General features: G+C 36.3%; 1 protein-coding gene across 5 annotated transcripts in view; it reads right to left on the bottom strand.

Annotated features, from left to right (window-relative positions):
- ntm (neurotrimin) overlaps window positions 1-15,399 on the bottom strand; it is a 574,312-nt gene that overhangs the window by 48,793 nt on the left and 510,120 nt on the right. For all 5 annotated transcript variants that reach the window (XM_042500021.2, XM_088088929.1, XM_088088927.1 and 2 more), the window contains one exon: window positions 2,307-2,432. In XM_042500021.2, coding sequence (XP_042355955.1) covers window positions 2,307-2,432 — 126 coding nt within the window. The remainder of the gene's footprint in view (window positions 1-2,306; window positions 2,433-15,399) is intronic.

The raw sequence follows: 15,399 nt of genomic DNA, 5'->3' as shown, positions 1-15,399 counted from the left end.
AAAAACAACTCTTTTTCAAGAGTGTCCTGGCCAAGACAGGTCACAACAAAAGTTAACATGGAACAGAAATACAAAATCAAAATATACACATCCAAAGCAACAATATAAAACACAAAATGAACACAAGTTACCATAAGGACGGATTAAAAGTATGTTAATATACACTATAAGCAAACCATAAAAACAAGACAAGTGGAAGACCAGATAAGATATTCCCTGACATTGGCATGTAGAAGATGACATAAAAAAACAGTGCTTTGAAGCAGCATAGAGAAACCAATGAGAGCAACTATAAATCTTTTTAAGGTTCCACATATGAAGCTGCATACATAAAGGCTCTTTTGCCAATCCTTGTATGTAGGCGGGGTATAGACAATAAGAACAGGTTCTGTGAATGAAGGACATAGACACATAAATATGCTGGAAGTAGGCCAAGGACAGCTATGGAAGAGTATGCCAATGAAAAAGTCCTTGCAATTTTTTAAGACAAATCCTTCCCAAGCACACAGGAAATGGTGATGAGTAAGGGGCTTGCAGTTATTAATGAATCTCAATGCACCGTGATACACAGAGTCCAGATTTAAAACAAAAGAAGGAAAACAAAAGGAATCTGTACATTTACATGCACAGTTAAGTGTAGCTACGGGCAGGTCATTTAATTGGACTTCTGTTCTTGTCCCAGTACACAAGCATCGGCGGAGAATTGGTTTATTGACAGAAGTATGACCCATTATGTCTGAAACCAAACAAGTTAGCAAAAAGCAAATGGGTTGCATGTCAAACTGTGAAAACAACTTTTTGGTGCTGTACATTTTGTCTGCACTCTACGCTTTACTTGGTACCTTTGTCTCCTTTTGTTTTCTTCACTTCTTCATCTTTTGTTTGTCCCAACTTTCTTCTATGAATTTATGCTGTTAAGGGTCTTCAGGGTAAAAGCCCAATGCAGGGATTATGGACCACGTGCACAACCCCAGCTAGTAATATTTGGTTCTAAAAATGTTCTGAGAATGGTACAATGCAATGTTTTAGCAACGTTTTTAGCGGGAAGTTTTCTTTTAGTTCCCAGAATATTCTTCTTGAAGTTAGTGTTAAAATTCTCTATAAACATAATCAAAATGTTAAAAATGTTCAATAATGTCAGGCCTCTGGAACATCCTTAAAACATTTTTTGAATGCTAATTTGAAAATGTTCTTCCTTTGTTCTCACCAAATATTGTGGAAGTGTTTTATAAGAGAACATTCTATGATCTCTCAGCATCACTGAAACATCATCAGGATGTTGCAATTAAAGCATTACATCTTAGTCAGCATTTAACCTTACAGAAACATTATTTGAAATGATAAACATCCTTGAAAGGTTCTTTGAACATTAGATTAAAATGTTGTCTTTCAAACATTATTACAGCTTGTAGGTAACATTAGCCAGTGTTGTGGTAATGTTCCCTGCTAGCTGGGACGCCTAGGCTAGTTCATATCTGGTTAAGGTGCGTACATGACAGAGTAAATTGACACCCAACCATATTATCTATGTGTGTTACTCCAGCTTTGCTTAATTTATTACCATTTCAGTCAGACTAAGATGTTTACTAACATGTAGCATTCCACAAACAGGAGTCAATCAATGCCCCCTCTCCCCGCTCATCTCCTTACAGACAGGTCAGTCACTCTTGTGTCATATTAACATTTCAATTCCCAGATCCCTGCTCAAATACAAAGGACAGCACAGATGAGAGCACAAAAGCTGGGGCTTTTAAATGTAACTCATTATGAATGCGAGCATCTTGCCTGATTAAGTGAGGCCTGGACACACTGGGATACAGAAATAGCAGCCAACACTTCATTCTTTAGTAAGGAATAAAGGCTTAAATGCCATCGAGCATGCACAATGCAACTCTCCTGGTTTTGGACATGGTTGCCATGGCGTGCTTGTAGATGAATAATGCTCCACACTGTGTTAATGTTCTCTGCAATAAACTTGTCATTCAAACTGCCTCCAGAACATTTACATTCATCCTATTATCCTAATTAATTAGTCCAATAACAACAGGGTCAGTTTACTTTCCTGCAAACAATTAGGTAGTAATGATGATCTGGAAACAGGTAATGATGGGTAATAAGTGAAGCGAGAAATCCGTCAGGGGTCAAACAAAGTCAAAGATGGGGCGATAAACAGAGAGGGGTGAGGGGAAGAGACAGCTAGCGAGAAGGTCGGGGAGGGAAATTAAGGCACATGAATCCTGATAGAATGTGAATATAGCTATATATAGCTGCAGCTAATATGATTATTTACAAAACAAACAAGTTACCTGAAGAGGAGATGAGCTTCCAGCTGATGGACGGCTCTGGTTTACCACTGGCTTGACACATGAGGGTGACGTTGGAGCCTTCATTCACCATGATATCTCTTGAGAGGTTGATGATTTTTGGTGGTACTGTGAAAAGAAAGGAAAAATGTGTACATTTAATAAAGGATTTAGGAGGATAAAGGGGAACTTGACCAATTTACACATCAAGTTTGTGTTTTTTTGTTTTTTTGTAGTTGTTTTTATTTTATTTTATTTTTTTAACATCTCTCTCCTCCATGTCCCCCCTAACTTCAACGTGTTAGACTCAGGAAATAGACCTACACATACAACTCTGAGGCAGTGAACAGCAGTTTGAAAAAAGAAATTAATTATTAGGAAATTAATCAGCACAAAATTTGTATAAATATATATATATATATATATATATATATATATAAAGAATGAATAAAAATGAATGACTTGACAGGTGCTGATATACAAACACATGACATATTTCCATGACTTGATTTTGAACTTATGGCAAGTTGTTCATTGTCCTTTTCCCCAATTTATTTTTTAAAAGAAAACTGATGTCAGTCAATGATCCAAACAAATAAAAAAAATCACATATTTCACATATTTCACATGACATTCTTGTTAATTAGCTGACATTCTTATTTTAACCCAAACCACAATCTTTTTTTCCAAACCTACCAGGGTAGTTGTGTTGCCCAAACCTAAAGTAGTTTTGGTGACTTAACAAGAGTAAATTGGCATGTTCTCCCTGAGCATCCAAACTGATGCTGGGGGTTCCTCGAGCATCTTCATTTCTCCACACACAACATTTGCAATTTTGTGTTAATTCTTTTTCCAATACAAAACAAACATTAACAGTAGACATACCACACACATACACACACACACACACACACACACACACACACACACACACACACACACACACACACACACACACAAACACAAACAAACATGTTCAGTGTATATATTTTCTGACATTTTTCAAAGGTGAATAACCAAATTTTACGATCATCTTCTATCTAGTGACCCCCAGTCTTACCATCACAAGGCCCTCCAGTGCCAGAAGCTGAACAAAAACAAGGGTCCCTCCTACAAGCTGATCCTGAAGCTCTGCCAAAACACACCGAAGCTTCAAGACAGAAACTAAACAACCCGGCCCAACCAAAACATCTCAAAACAAAAAGAAAATTATATCAAATGTTGAACGAAATCACTACAGCACAAACTAAATAAGAATTTTATTTGACCCTAAACAAAGAAAACGTGCTGGCAGAATACCTGACCACCGTGACAGATATAAAACTTTGGCAATGTACATGTTCCAGGCCTCACGCCTTGTGCTGCCTGTAACAGGTGTTGTGTCCTGTTTTAAACAGGAAAAGAAGAGACAGGAGACCTTAGTTGTGTCTTAACATTTGGCTGTCTTCTGTCTTTATTCACAGCATTCATCTCTTTTTTTCTCTCTTCATAAAAAAACTGATTAACAAAAATCTTTCAATTCACAATTATCCTCCATATTCACAGATCCATAAAATTAACCCTGGAATAACATAACTGCTGATGAATGTATTATTCTGCTTTTACACAGGAATATCTCAGTTACCAAATACTGTTTTAGGTTATGAGACTATGTCTCACTTCAAAATATACCCAACCAGTGCCTTCAGTGTTGCAATTCAGCCCATGATACTGTTCACTGCTTTCACTGGATACATTATAAAACATAAATGACATATATTAACATTAACACATATTTGGCTACTCTAAATTACCCCTTATAATTACAACCCGTTTGCAGCTTTAATATTAACATTACATGACCTGAATGAACGACTGGAATCACTCAATTAGCTTTACAACAACTCACACATTTCGCTCATTTAACTCTCTCTCATATTATCTAATTTACACAACTGCAAAAAAGGTGCATATGTCAGGGAGCTTTGGTGGGAAATAAAGACAAAAACAAAAATAAGGCCGCAATTTTTGTTACACTCTTTACACAGAAACTAGCAAAACCGCCATTACAACCGACAGGAAGAGTTTTAAGTTTTTCACTTGACCAAAACTACGATTCTATACATCAAACCTTATCAAAACAAAACATGGAAGGTGTTAGCAGTCCTTTTGTATTTTTTGGTGATAAAATAACCCACATTTCTAACCTGTTTTATACAGGAAAAGATATAGACAGGAGATGTTAGTTGTGTCTCAACAGCAGGCCGATTTCTGTCTGAGGAACGGAAGCCTCTCGGTCACCAAGGTGAATATGTCCTCTGGTGCCGTCATTAAGTAACTGCACCTTCAAAAGTATAAACATCATAAATACATAAAACGTGGCCATTTTTTCTTTTCAAATTAAACACACAAAACAATTTTACAATTGTGACCATACATTTGTAGGTGTCACATACAGACTGAGTGGACAAGGCCTGGCCATAGAAACAGACCGTCACAGGCAGAACAGACTCAGGGAGGCCAGGCTGTGTTCAGAGACTGAATCTCACTTCCTATTATACTGTGAAAAATACAACAATTTAAGAGAAAATTTCCTTGAAAAAAATGAATGCCATATATCCTGGGTTTATCCATTTTCCAAATCTTCATGAATTGCCTTATCTATGTGGGGGGAAAAGTCGGTGTGCAGTTTTAGCTACAAAATATGTGGAATATTGTATATATTATGTGTCAAAAATAAATTTCTGTAATGTTTTTATTCATTTAATAATATGTTATTTTGCTCTGGCAACAATGTGACAAACATTCATGCCAATAAAGCTGATTTGAATTATAATTTGAGAGAGATTCGATTCCATTAGTTGAAGCTGCTCTGTCAGTACATCAGCTGCCTTTTGGGAACTTTTCAGGTGTAAACACTGATGACACCTCACGTGTGCAACTCGCGGGTAGAAAAGGAAGTGAGGGAGGACTAGCGCAAGAGTTTCATGAGTTAGTTTCTCTGACAAAACATTTTTAGCTCAAGCTAAATGTTGACACTTAGTTGCATGTATTAATAGCTTAATATATGTGATGTGCAGAGGTGGAGGGATTCACACTTTCTGTCGAGCAGTTCAAATTTGGTACAACTAGAAAAAAAGTGTCAGACACGTTTAATATATGAGACAATCCCCCATTCCTTTTCCCACTGACAAATGCAAAACAGTTTCTTATGAATAATGCAAGCCCTCCACCAGGGAGTTGTTTTTGAACATAAAGATATGAATTATACCCTTCAACAAAACAGCGCAAAGTCAATATCTTCTGTGTGGCACATAAATCAATAGAAGGAAATTATGTTTATATGAAAATGGAATCATCATTGAATCATGTTTAATTCCCTTTGCTTTGTCACACAGTTTTAATTCCCTGTGGATAAGGACAGCTTTTTGCCACTGAGCTTGGAATCCAGCGAGTGCAGGGAGTGTGTTGCTCCCTGTCTTACCTCCACTGTGAGTCCATGAAACTGGTTTGCCAGTAGAACTCGTCACTCATGACTGCACACTGAGGAGCTCCAGAGCTCACACAGACTGTCTGAGAGCGAGGGGTAAAGAAAAAAAGGGGCACCTTTACCACATGAACACTCAGAGCACTCTCCCTCTCCATTGTCTATATTACACACTTTATACATATGGTATTTTGTTTATTATTTTTAAATTATAAACTTAAAACTTAATACTGTACATAACTATATTATGTGATACTTTAAATAGTATGACCATTTTTCATTATCATTCTGGATTTTATTAATAATAGCAATAGTGCTTTTTTAAGTTTTTATTATACTATACTATATCATACTATACTATGCTATATTACGCTATACGATGCTATGCTATTACTATACTATATTTTTAGTACTATACTAAACTATACTATAATATCATATACTAGCAACACTATACTACACTTTTCTGTACTAAACTAAACAGTACAATAAATTACTACACTATATTTTTCACTTTATTTTTCCAGTACTATACTAAGCTATACTATGCTAAACTTTGAAGTACTAAACTATATTGTACTGTACTGTACTGTACTGTACTGTACCGTACTATACTATACTATACTATACTATACTATATTGTATTGTATTGTATTGTACTGTACTTTACTGTACTGGACTATATTATAATGTACTATATTTTCTGTCCTGTGCTAAATATTGCTGTATTGCTGTACATTATGCCACACTGTATCAATACATTTTCATTCATATTATATATGAGTGTACTATTGTACAGTTCGACACTTTATTAAACTTGTGACTGCTCTCTTGCTGGGTTTTTAATTGTGCTGTTTCTGTACTTTTACTTTCCAGAGCTGCAGACATTGAGTAAGTGTAATTAGCAGCATGGGACACATAAGCCAGAGCAGCAGTTAAGAAGTATTTCGCCAATATAAAGAGGGTCCTCCCATAAAAGTAGGTCATCTATGCGTCATAAAGATGCAAATACTTTTGAAATTGGTACTACACAACCACAGAAAACAGAGAAAAAGGATGCTTTTGCTCAAGAGATAGAAACTTTCAACTACCAGAATGCATTGTGCCATACAAGAAAACAAATAAAATAATGTGCTGCTGGTGGTGACGTGATGTGTATTACAGTTAAACAGTAAGCTAAAACATGTATTTGAAAATATGTAATGTAAGGAATATGCAACTCAGTAACACAATCTTGGTTTGTAGTTGAGCATAAATTAGCTCTTAGTGTGCAGGCAGATCTTTGCATTTTGGCTTTTGGTTCTTTTCTCTCGTTTTTACTATAAAAATGAGAAAAGAACCATAAAAATTTTACAGCACAACACCCTTGCAGCACACTCTCACTCATCAACTCCCTACATTACTGACTGTACATATTCCTCCCACACATTTGTTGTTGTTTTTGATGACTTTTATTTTAGTCAATAAATCAATGTATACTCACGTGTTACCCTTTTTTTCCATTTAAAGAGCCGGGTTGTGACATGCTATTTTATATGTGCACTGCTATAATTGTTGGAATCATATTACTTTACTTATACAATGCCTTGCTGCTCATTTTCACACCACTATGTCACTTTGCTTCAGATGGAATTACACTGATTTTGATTCCATTCTATTCTATTCTATTCTATTTCATTCCATATACTTCTATTTATTTATTTATTAATTTTTTTTTTTTGGTAACTTTCTCAATGTAGCTGGACTATTTCTGTCCTTGTGCAACACCTGAACTTCTCCTCTGAGGATCAATAGACACTTATCTTATCTTTTGTGGGGTAATGTTAGTTAGGGTTTATTGTACCTTGACGCCCCAATGAATTATGTGCTAATCTTATTGGGGAAAAAATTGTGAGATGAGAAAATGATTTTAAATGTAAAAAAAGTAAACAAAAAGAGTTTTGGGAACTCAGTCTTCAGTATATAATCTACTTGATCTAATTTATAAAAATATTTCAAATGCAGGTGCTGCATAGATAGCCCACCGGGTTAAATTGATTGTGAGAGCTAAATCAAAAGTCTAGCATGATATATATATATATATATATGTATATATATATATATATAGCCCTTCTAATTTATATTCAGATGTTTCTGATATAAAATGACAAATATTTGTCATTTTATATCAGAAACATCTGAATATAAATTAGAAGGGCTCAGCCATGAAGAAGATTTATAAAATAATTTACGAAAAAAATGGAAGTTTGGTAGCTTCTAAACATGTATCTGATGCAGAGTGTCTCCAGATAACAGAAAAACATCTTTAACAAAATCTTATCTGAAAACCTCTGTGACACAGTGATGCTGATATCTGTAAACAGACTTCCTGTCAGGGTAGTGGTTCAGTGGTGCTGCTATGTCACAAAAAAAAGTCCCAAGAGTCTTTGTGACAAGGACGAAACTTTACAACATCTGCTGCTCAGCTGCTGCCAAACTAGAGATAAGAATGAAAATAGCCTAGCCAGTGTGGGTTTAAATAGATGTGAGTTGGTGTGATAGTGGTCCCTGTCTTCAGTATTTTACAGCATGGGTGAATCTTTATTGTTATAAATGTCCGTGACTCTTCTTTTTCTTATTTTTTTCTCTTGCTGTTTTGATTGATAACTTTAATCAACTCATAATATGCTAAAATACTTATTTTTTGTGTATCACTACAGAGAAAATAAAACAAGGTAGGTAAAAGGTAAGAGACCATGATGACTTTTTAAACAGTCCCTCCAGGATTTTGTGAGCTGTTGTTGTAATTGTTTCAGCCTGAAATACCTGATTTCAGGATGTTGGGTGTTTTGATGTTTTGTTTTTGGTGTTATTTGATAAACAGGCAGCGTCAGCTGATAACATGTCCTAACAGAAGCTGGCATCATTTCAACCATGTCCAGTGTCACACCACTCTACATGGTTGAAACGATGCCAGTAATGATGTGTTATAAGTAGCTGGAAGGTCCCCATAGAGCGGGCTGAAGGGGTCCAAAAACCCAGGACTTTCACACGGGAACCCGGTGTTCAGTTCCTGAATAAATCTGGGGCCCAACCATGATGTTTTATTTCTAAACTAAAATGGGTGCTTTTCTTGCCAAAACCTAACCACCCATGGCTTTGTTGACTTATCCTAACCAACTGCTTTTGTTGATGTCCCATTGGTTGGGGCATCTCGGAACATCAACAGAAGGACACCAAGGTGTAATATGGAGACAAGAAATTCCACTGACAAAGCAGCAACATGTGATGACTTGGCCATTCTACACAGCAATAACGAAACAACTTAACTCTGCTGTTAGACTTGTTTACCCCTGGCTAATGTTAGCCGTGTGATGCTGTACATTAAGGGCCGTCACTGTGTGCATAGAGCTGTGATCCTGCAACAGCAGTTTTATGTTAAAACTTAGAGACACTGCGGAACAAGGGTGGCAGATCAAATTAATATGCTGTGCAAAAAAAGACATATCATTAGCTTTAACGAACATGATCAGAAATACCGCTAGCTCTGTCTGATGGTTCCAGGCAATCCCACTTAAAGTAAAAACCACAGTCACCTGTCCAAACATGTTCAGAAAGCTCTCATCTCATTTAGTTCTAATACTACTGTGTAAATTGAAAAAATACAAATAATCTCTGAATAGGATGAGGTATTTCACTTGTTTCCAATACAGTTGGTAAAAAATTGTTAAAAAATCCTGACAATAACTGAACAAAATTCAATTCATTCAATAAATTCTTAAAGCATGTTGAGTAGTATTCTGTTTGCACCGTCTGCTGTATAAACTGGAGCTGTCCTGATTAATTTGCAGACAGAGAATTTTATGGCTACTCGTCATTTTCTCAAGGCAGACTGCTTAATTAAGCTGTCCTCTAAATGAACTATTGAATAGATCCTGTCAGGTATAACTTTAAATGTATACTATGTAGGAATTTCCCAAAGAAAACAATGCATAGACTCATACAATAATAATTCCTCTCAGTCATTATGACTGAGAACATGTGGCAGAGATCCTGTCCACTGCCCGTATTTCTTATTATGCCTCAGCACAGGCAATAGCCATGGCTGGAGGCATAATGTTTTTTAGATTGCCCGTGCATCCATCCATCTGTCCTACGACCCTTTCTCATGAACATAATATCTCAAGAAGGCCTTGAGGGATTTCTTCAAATTTTACACAAGGGTCCACTAGGACTCAATCACGAACTGATAAGATTTTGGGTGGTCATAAGTCAAAGGTACCTTGTCTGTGTCATTTCTGTGAATACAATATCTCAAGAACACCTTTAGGGATTTCAAAAAAAAAGAAAAAAAATGGCACAAATTCACTTTGACTTAACCATGAACTGATTCCATTTTGGTGGTCAAAGGTCAAGTTTGCTGTGGCCTTGCATCTGTCTCATTCTCATGAATGCAATATCTCATGAAAACCTTGAGCTAATTTTGTAAAATTTGAAACAAATGTCCACTTGTAGTCAACACTGAAATGATTAGAATTTGGTGGTCTAAAGTTTACTGTGACCATGCAGTCTGTGTTTCTTTGCTTCATTCTTGCGAACTTGATATCTAAAGAAGGCCTTGAAGAAGTCTCCTCAAATATGGCACCAACATCCACTTGGACTTAATAAACTGATAAGTATTTTGTGGTTAAAGATTAATGGTCAAGGTCACTGTGACAGCACAAAACAGTGCCATACTGTAAGCAACACGCATTCCAAGATGAAGCTGTGAAAATCGCAGACAAAGCACCAAAAATATAGTGAGACGTTACACTGAGCAGCAATGCTGGGGTTGGCTTTTGCTGATACTGTTCTCAAAGAGTAGCTGACATTCATAGGATCATAAAGTTCACATGCAGCACTAACCAGAAAAAAAACAAGCAGCACGGTTATTTCAGTACTGTAGATGACGTCAAACAACTTTTTTATTTAAAAAAAAAATTCCCCAAGTACTCAAAATTAAACTCTATACAGCAATTTTAAAGGAGCAGAGAGAAAATTGCCTCTGAACAAGCAGAGGATATATCTATAATACAGAGCAATCTGTTCAGGAAAGATATTACCAACTCCATTGAGAGAGCTGCTCCAAGGTGAAGACAGATGGTTACAAACAGGAGTGTAAACCTGTAGATCACAGCCTACGTTATGCCCTTTACATTTTCATAGATCGCTCAAAAGAACCAACGAAATGCTGTGTTAATGAGATCAAAGAGCTACTGCTTTTAAATTAAAAGAAAAAACAAAACACATAGCTGACACCTACATCTTCGGCAAGAAAAAGCAACACAAGTGAAAATCTGAAGAGGTAGTGTAGAATGGTGGATATTCACAACTGAAAAGCAATGTTAAATACTTCTAAGTTAAACTATTCCTTACAAATCTGACAGTGTTTACACAAGGGGGGGTACAAAATATGACGAACAAGAATGTTGTTTTTGTGCACAGTTCTGAATATCCAACACGTTCTCATCCCAGTTCTTCACATATTTATGCCAATTTGTCAGTGGACTCTTGTGTCTGCATATTACACTCGAGGTTATCTTCCTGTGTCTGCTGTTGACATTCTGGGATGCCGCAATTAACGGGAATTTTAAACAAAAGCTTGTGGTCAGGATTAAGCAACAAAGGCATGGGTAGTTAGATATAGGCAACAAAAGCACAAGGTTAGGTTTAGAAAAAAACGTCACAGTATGGCTCTACGTTCACGCAGAAAGCAACTACGTGTACAGGATCAAAGTCAACTTATATATTATATCATTACATATATTGTTTTAAACCTGATGCTGCCCAGCTGTGTTATATACAACCAGGAAAGATTCCATTCAGCCACTTCATCAACTATCGCCACCTGTCTGCGAATCATACAGCCACACTACGTGCTGTCTGGCAGACTGGCTAAATTGCAAACTGATGCTGGAGGACACTTTAAAATCTGAAATCTATGGAATCAATTTCCTTGAAAAACATATGTAATGTATATGTATCTTACTGTTAAATGTACATAAAGTTTTGTCATATTTACTTAATGTTGTGAAGCAATTGCAGCTGAAAAATGACATGTTTAATTAAATCAAACATTTTAAGTTTAAGCCACTTCAGTAAACCAAGCTTGTGCTGTAAGCACAATTTTAATTATAATTTTTAAGTTGCAAAAACTTTATAAAATTAAGTTAATACAGCTATACAGTATTTTGAGTTAACTCAACACTTTGATATAAAGTAAACATATATTGAGATTGATAACATTATTCACCTTAATTTTCAAGGCAGTCAGTTTCCAGCTAGATCAACTCTGTCTAAGTTGCTGACATCAAACTTGGAGAGGAGAACACAAGCTTGCGTCATTGTTGTTATTGTTGCTATTTCCTTTAAGGAGATTTATCTGTAAATAACCCCCAAAGAAGTCCTTGGATCAGCAAAATTCACACAATTCACCCAAAGTGACATGAAACAAGTGTCATTTGCAGAAAACCAAGCTGTTTGCATCCCTGAGATCATGCTTACAGTTATTCGTAGGTTTTGTAACAGGATGCAAACACCAATCTCCTGCATGAAAGTAGGACCTGTTACACTCACTGCAACATCTCACACCACTACTGTCTACTTAAGGATTAACAGCAGCACTGTTAACATTGCATGAAGTGTCGAATCCTCCAGCATATACATCATTCTCAAAATGTGTTCAAACATAAAGCAAAGTGAATTTTCACCTTGCATCATTCACATAAATTTGGACCTCTGGACCGTCTGAGTTCATTTGCTGCCAAAACAGCCATTATACTGACTGCAGAGACGTTAGCCAAAGCCATGTCTGTGAGCCTGTATGTATGTGTTCAGCTCAGACTCTGACTGATCTCAGAACTCGGTAGAAACTCCAGTCTTTTCTCTTAGCTCCCTTCAGCCTCTTTTCTTTTACGTTCTCGGCTCATACGTACGTTTTGAAGCGCATTCATAGAGCCTCTGGATTAGGCCAATTTTCAGTGAAGTTAAAATATTTTCTACTCGTGTGGAGATTACATGACTTCTCTCTCTGTCTGAACAGACTTTTAGAGAACTGACCTGCACTAGAAATAGTGCATTAATGGCAAAGAACTTTTCCAATTTACATAAGGCCATGTGAGAAAAATTGGATCCTATCTAACTTTAGGGAGAAAAAATCATTACTTCATTTGTAGAATTTATCTACATTTAAAGTAAGCAGGAAAATGTTTTTTTTGTTTTTTTTTACACATTTACATCTCAAATTTTTGTGTATTTTATTAATTTCTTGATTAACTTATCCATTTTCAATACATATATACTATTTAATATGTTCACAAATATGTTTTCCACACACTTTCCATACATACCCCGTGTCTATGTGGGTTCTCTCCGGGGTCTCCGGCTTCCTCCCACAGTCCAAACACATGCAGCTCAGGTTGATTGGTGACTCTAAATTGCCCTTAGGTGTGACTGTGAGCGTGTATGTTTGTCTGTCTATACGTGTCGGCCCTGCGATAGTCTAACGACCTGTCCAGGGTGTACCCCGCCTTCCGCCCAATGACAGCTGGGATAGGCTCCAGCCCCCCGCGACCCTTGCGAGGACAAACAGTTACAGAAAATGAATGAATGAATGAATGAATGAATCAGTAACATATACAGTAAATAGATCAAGATTCTAATTAAGTTATCAAGTTAAATTAACATAACACCTTGGAAATCAAATTGAGAAATCCTAATAAATTTATGTGTTACAGATCGAAGTTATTTCAAGTTAGCTGACATTTCTCTTTTTTCAGTGTATACTTAATTTCCTTAAGTTGCTAAAGCTTAGAAAGATTGATTTAAATAAACTTGTCATTTTTAAGTTGCAGCAACTTCACAAAATTAAGTAATGATATTACATTACATTTTAAGTAAACTTGACAGAGAAAAAGTAAACATAAATTAAGATTAACAGCTACATTCATTTACATGTTCCAAGGCAATCAACTTGTCAGATTTTACAGTGTAGCCGGTAGCATTCTGATGTGACTACCTTTAGGGGCGCATTTAAATGAGTTGTGTAAGTGTGGTGTGTTAAGATTCACTCTCAGACACTACTCATATCATAAAAAAAACACTTCTAAAGCTGTCTCTGGATGTCTAAGGACATAAATAACACATGTCTCGGGACATCTGAAGGCGTAGTTGATGGCTGCATACAACTGGAGTGATTTCGGATGCCTAGCACTTAATAGATTTTCCTGAATAAATATCATTTTATTCTCTTTTCTTAATTCCTGACAGATCTGTCCAAGCTATCGTTTTGTCATTTCCATTTCAAAGCAACAAGGACACATCTCTGTTTTGACATTTGAGGATCATCAACTAAAAGCCTACGAGTAGAGCGTCACCAGCGCTTTAACTTGTTCCAGTCACATCAGACTTGTTTGTAAGACAAAATCTCTATGAATAATTTATTGGATGTCAGCTTAATCCCCATTTACCCTTCATGAATGACAAAAGCATACAGCGAGCGTTGCTGTGTTGCTTGTGTTTTGCTGTGGTGCAAGAGGCCAAGGCTGAAACTATGTTTGTGGAAGGAAAACAAAAGGTTGAGTTTTTAAATATAGTCAAATCAAGCTGTCAGGTTAGGAAATTATTGCACCGTTTTGGGGTGATTTTACTAATTATAAAACACTGCCAATAAAGTGGAAGCCTGTTTATAATCCTTGTCTGCTCTGACAGTGGGATGTTTTTTCACGTCAAATGTGTCTAGTGTGCCATACATCACAACACTTGATGATACACTTACTGTTTTTTTACCTGCTGTGGGACTGCTGCAAATTTGCATTTATAGTTATACAATAAATACAGGACATATGACAGTCATGTCATTATTTATTTGCTTTGAGCTATATGTTGCACTCATATTTACAGTATTTACAGTGGTTAGCTGATAAGATGTATTACCATGTTCATCATATTAAGTCAAGTCAAGTCAAGTCAATTTTATTTACAGAGCCCATTATTACAATACATGGTTTGCCTCAGGGGGCTTTACAGTGTACGACATCCCTCTGCCCTTAGACCCTCACATTACCCAAGGGAAAACTATTAGTTTGGCCTATTAGCATTTCAATTGTTGCTAATGGAAGAAAACACAAAGTTTATCTTAGGCTGATGGGAATCACTTTAGTTTTACAGGTTTTTGGTCATTAACCAAAGTATTTTGACCTTATGATGGCAAGAAAATCAAAGTTATGACAATTTCTGACTTTTCACTAAATAAATAAAAATGTGAACCTGACAGTGACACTTTTTGCCTCTGAACAAGCACATTTACTTTTTCTGCCTTCCTGAAGTTTCACCGGGGGATACAATTTATGACTGTATGGTATTGTTTGCAGAGACATAGCATCAAATTCTGGGCTCAAATGGGCAATTTCTTTTCTTTTTTTTTTTCCCCCCTTTGGAACCCCATTTTTTCTTTTTTGGGGAAAAAAACATTACAGTGTACATTGTTGCTCCAGCAGCATAAGTAACTACTTGTCTCTAACGGCAAATATAGACAGATCCCAGTGCAGGATTTTGCATCTTTAAGGAATGAGAGTTTTCTCACAGAGCTTCCACTTTATTTTTTTCCAAAAC

The sequence above is a fragment of the Plectropomus leopardus genome, chromosome 15 (assembly GCF_026936395.1).
Source record: "Plectropomus leopardus strain MGB_pleo_1.0 chromosome 15, ASM2693639v1, whole genome shotgun sequence".
NCBI classification, from domain to species: Eukaryota; Metazoa; Chordata; class Actinopteri; order Perciformes; family Serranidae; genus Plectropomus; species Plectropomus leopardus.
This window is presented reverse-complemented; position numbering and strand designations above follow the sequence as displayed.